This window comes from Lampris incognitus, chromosome 12, assembly GCF_029633865.1.
Source record: "Lampris incognitus isolate fLamInc1 chromosome 12, fLamInc1.hap2, whole genome shotgun sequence".
NCBI classification, from domain to species: Eukaryota; Metazoa; Chordata; class Actinopteri; order Lampriformes; family Lampridae; genus Lampris; species Lampris incognitus.
This window is the reverse complement of record NC_079222.1, coordinates 14,986,627-14,991,329: the sequence shown is the minus strand read 5'-3', so window position 1 is coordinate 14,991,329 and position 4,703 is coordinate 14,986,627. Positions and strand designations below refer to the sequence as shown.

The 4,703-nt window shown below is 44.3% G+C and overlaps 1 protein-coding gene across 1 annotated transcript; it reads left to right on the top strand.

The window, feature by feature from the left end:
• Nucleotides 1–826: 826 nt before the first annotated feature.
• ptger4b (prostaglandin E receptor 4 (subtype EP4) b) lies at nucleotides 827–4,127 on the top strand. Its single transcript, XM_056290493.1, has 2 exons — nucleotides 827–2,018; nucleotides 3,438–4,127. The coding sequence occupies exons 1-2, from the start codon at nucleotides 1,239–1,241 to the stop codon at nucleotides 4,047–4,049; spliced, it is 1,392 nt and encodes a 463-aa protein (XP_056146468.1). The 5' UTR covers nucleotides 827–1,238; the 3' UTR covers nucleotides 4,050–4,127.
• Nucleotides 4,128–4,703: the final 576 nt, after the last annotated feature.

The following is a 4,703-nucleotide window of genomic DNA, read 5'->3' as shown; positions in this document are numbered from 1 at the left end:
GTTATGTAGCATTATCCAAAGCAATTTGATAGCAAAGTAGAATTTTGTCAGATTTAGAGAGAGAGAAAAAAAACAACTTTAAATTAGAGTAAAGTGTAAGTAAGCAAGGGAGGCCAGGTTTTTCTGCGACTTTGCCCAGAAGTGACAGAAACAATAAACAGGGAACTACTACCTCCACTTCCAGAATATATATATATATATATATATATATATATATATATATATATATATATATATATATAATCAACATATAGGCATTTAACTCCTGTTAATGTCTTGGTACATGATGGCAAAGGGGAAAAAAGGCCTAGATGACCCATCAAAGTGGCAGCATGCTCTCTGGAAGTTGTTCCTTATAGATAAAATGATTTAATCTGCAAGTCATGCCTGAGACCTTTACTTTCCTCGTCCGTGCGTGATTCAACAAACCCATTATGACAAATGCGAATTGAAGTGTTCTTGATTCCGATCCTGATCCCTGATTCCATCGCTGTAAATCTCACTGCAGTATTGCAAGCAGTGCACAAGGATCTTCCCTAACGGACGTGTCTATTTATTTGCAGATATCAGAAACTGGTTGTTAAAGAAAAAGGCAACCTTTAGAAATAGGAGAGTCGGTTACCTCAAAACTAGACTTTCCCGTTTTCAGCTATGCAAACGAGAAGGAAAAGTTACTTGGCAGAGGCAGCAAGACCTCTGAACTACAGTCTTTGGAAAAGGTGCACTGCGAAAAGAAAGAAGAAGAAAAAAGGATCCTCAGAAAGCTGTAGTTTGGAGGTAAAACCGGTAGCCTCCTAACATGTGTCCTCATGTTGCATAGGTGCTGGGTAACACCTACGTCTCGGGACCTGGTTTCTCACATCCTCAGTGGTTAAATGAGCTGCGTAGGAGGAGTTGATCTCAGTGCCACAAGAAACTTCCCCTGTCAACAGCGTCGGGCAACGACACGGAGCGCAACGTCTGAGACCCGACGAGAATCCGGTTTGGAAGTAGTAGGTCCAGTAAGGTGAATTACGTCCCCGTCCCCCCTCCAGTGGATTACCCAACTTTGCAACGAGAGCCGCTCGGGACACAGAACTTCGACCGCGCGCGTAAACATGGAAATTGGGGAAGTATGGATTTTCGCATTGTCGAGGAAATTGGGGGAAAGGTAACTGCGGGGCGAATCGCGAGGTGGCACTTCGGCTGAAACGTGCGCGCGTAAATGAAATGAGACAGTGAGCGAAGGGGCCGCAGTTATGAATAGCACGGAGGGAGCGGGCCGGTCTCGGCAGCCCACCATCCCCGTCATCATGTTCATATTCGGGGTGGTGGGAAATGTCATCGCCATAGTGGTGCTCCGGATCTCCCGAAAAGAGCAGAAGGAGACGACGTTTTACACGCTGGTTTGCGGCCTGGCGGTGACAGACCTGCTGGGCACCCTGCTGGCCAGCCCCGTCACCATCTCCACCTACATGAAGGGCGCCTGGCCCGGGGGGCCGCCGCTGTGCCAGTACTCGGGGTTCATCCTCCTCTTCTTTTTCTTGGTCCAGCTCAGTATCGTCTTCGCCATGTCGGTTGAACGGTACTTGGCGATAAACCACGCGTATTTCTACAACGAGTACGTCAACCAAAGACTCGCGGCGGTGACCCTCGTCTTCATATACATTTTCAACGTCATCTTCTGCGCGTTGCCCAGCATGGGGCTGGGGCAGGTGAAGCTCCAGTACCCGCAGACTTGGTGCTTCATTGACTGGCGGACCAATGACACAAAGCTGGCCACGTTTAACCTGATGTATGCGGGGGTGAACTCCTTTCTCGTGTTGGCGACGGTCGTGTGCAACGTGATGGTGTGCGGGGCTCTGATCCTGATGCACAAGCGCTTCATCCGCCGCACGTCCCTGGGAACGGACCACAGGCGCATGGCTGACTCCAGGCGCAGAAGGAGTTTCGGACGTTTGGCCGGAGCGGAGATCCAGATGGTCATCTTGCTCATAGCCACTTCTGCTGTTGTTCTCATCTGCTCCATACCTTTAGTGGTGAGTAGGTAAAAAAAAACATAAATAAATAAACAAACAAACAAACAAAAAAAGCAGACGAAACGGGACAGCCAGAGTATTTTTTTTCTCGTTTGGGGTATTGCGCAATAATGAGTGACCAGTGCGTAAAGATGGGATTGCCAGACAATAAAACAGTTTTAACAGAAATTTACAACCCAGGTTTCACTTTCAAGGCAAACTGAAACTACCCTGAAGACTGTATTGATATTCAAACGGAACAATTCATTCGTATTTTTAAATGGCAACACGTGGATTAATGTAGCCTCGTTTCTAACATTGTCACTGACCTTCAGAGTCAAATAGAATAGAAGAGAATAAAATAGAATAGAATAGAATCGATGTACAGGTACACAAGCTATGGTCACTGTTAAGCAGAGAGAGCAGATAAATGTCCTCTTTTTCTGTGTAATGTATTGGGCAAAATCTTCTCCTCCAGCCATTCTGAAATGTCAACTTTAATTGCATGTGTCAGATATTTGCGGCCAGATGATGGGTTAGTGAAAAACGTGTTGCTGATGCACATCCTGGATTTATCTACTCCAACTCCATAGTCATATAATTCACCTCTTAATCAATTTTGGAAAACCATCTGCACATATCAAGCTCCACAACAGCTGTCTGCTCCGCTGAGAGGATAAATCAATAAACGGTTTTCCACATGTGTATTGGCTTCGGTTCAATCGACTGGCTCTAATTCCATCTTGGGTTTTCAACCGGGGCCACTCAACCCCCAATTTCACGCTCAGCGAGCTGTCGTGGACGTCTGATAGAGATTTTGCTATGCTCGCTCATCTCAATGGGAAATGAATATAAAATGAAAAGCAAAAAAAAAAATCTTCGGCCTCCTTTATACATAGTAAATCAAGGGATCCAATGACCTCAATCCCATATTCCAGGAATAATAATAAAAAAAAAAGAAAATCTCAAGTCCTTCTGTCATCGCCCTACCCCCTGACCAGAGATGGGTTTTCTTGCGTTGTGAGAGCACCACTGTTGATTAAGCCCGGGGGAAGCCCAACAGCCAAGGGATCGCTTATGATGGATGAGTTTATGAGGACTTGCCTCGGTTTTATTGGACCTTTGCCATTGCTTCTGTGCTCTGGTTACAGAAAAGTTCGAGTAAAGCCAAATGCCCATTTAGAGTTGACCACTTAATTTCATTTATGTAAAAAAAATGATAGAAAAACATGTAGTTTTTTGGTGGTTATCATTATTAAAATGCAATCTGTGTTGCTTGCTTAAACATTTTATTGCAGTGGAAATGCTCACAGCAACTCCCTGATGAGAAACAAGGCATTTGTTGATATTAAAATCTTATGGGTATGTTTTGTTTTGGGTTTTTTTTTTTTTGTTGCAGAAAATGGATAATCAAACTTTTTTTTCCCTCTCTGCTTTCAGTTGAGGATCTTTGTAAACCAGCTGTACAGACATCAGGTGGATGAGCCTATAGAGAAGAACCCAGACCTGCTGGCAATCCGCATGGCCTCTGTTAACCCCATCCTGGACCCTTGGATCTATATCTTACTCAGAAAGACAGTGGTCCTAAAGCTGGTGGAGAAGATTAAGTGCCTGTTCTGTAAAATGGGCGTGCGGGGCCAAGGCAGCAGAGGGCAGTTCCGCTGTGCTGACGGCGTCCTGTCCTCCTCCTCCATCGTTTCTCGAGACTCCCCCTCTTTAGTTTCCCGTGAGCTGAGGGAGGTTGTCAGCACCTCACAGACCATTCTCTACACACCAGAGACAGGTGGCGGCAGACGAGGATCGTTTCAAGTTGGGAGCTTGGACAGCTCCAGTCCACCAGTGCAAGAATCGCTGTTAATGGACATCCAGAGGGTAGAGGGCCCTCAGAAGGAGCAGGTGCTTGGCATTTTAGAGGCTATAGTGCCACCAGGCCAACTGTTTGGCAGGACAGAAGTCTCACAGCTCAAAAGGGCTCCATCAGATCATGAGGACCAGACTTTACATGTGACCTTCACAGACGAAGCTTTAAACCTACAGGAGAAATGCATATAACTGTCAGGATATGCAGCTGTGGGGGGAAAAAGACACACACATATATATATATATATATATATATATATATATATATATGTGTGTGTGTGTATATATATATATATATATATGTGTGTGTGTGTGTGTGTGTGTGTGTGTGTATATATATAAGAGGAAGCGGGAAATTCCACTGAGCCCATATAAGAAAGTGTGCATCAGTGTAATTGGACTATCTCAGCACAGTGGATAGGGAATTGAGAGGACACTGAAGAGACTTGCGCAAGAGCAGCAGGAACTTAAGACTGAAGAATTATTCAAGCGAGTTTGTAGATGTCTGATCTGTGTGCCATGCTGAAGCTGTGTTCAACGGATGTGTTATGCCAAAGTACTTATCCACTATCTATGTATTAGTCGTCAGTCATAGCCTAACACCAAAAGAAAAACCAAAAAAATCATCCTATCACTTACCACACCTCATTAGAATTACACTCAAATTTAGATGTTAGATTTATATGCAAGTATATAAACATAAACACAGAAAACAGCCAACATTTCTGGAGGAGAGACTTTGTTGCACTTTTTGAATCCTAAAACCACTGCATTGTCATTAGCTATGATTGTTTTTTTAGCAGTTTTTGACTACAGTTGATGTTAAAATGTGAACTGTGTCCCATA

Excerpts from the sequence above, each read along its gene's own strand:
- ptger4b (XM_056290493.1), top strand. The coding sequence starts at position 1,239 with ATGAATAGCACGGAGGGAGCGGGCCGGTCTCGGCAGCCCACCATCCCC. Across the intron at positions 2,019-3,437 it reads TCTGCTCCATACCTTTAGTG|TTGAGGATCTTTGTAAACCA; the intron begins GTGAGTAGGTAA and ends CTCTGCTTTCAG.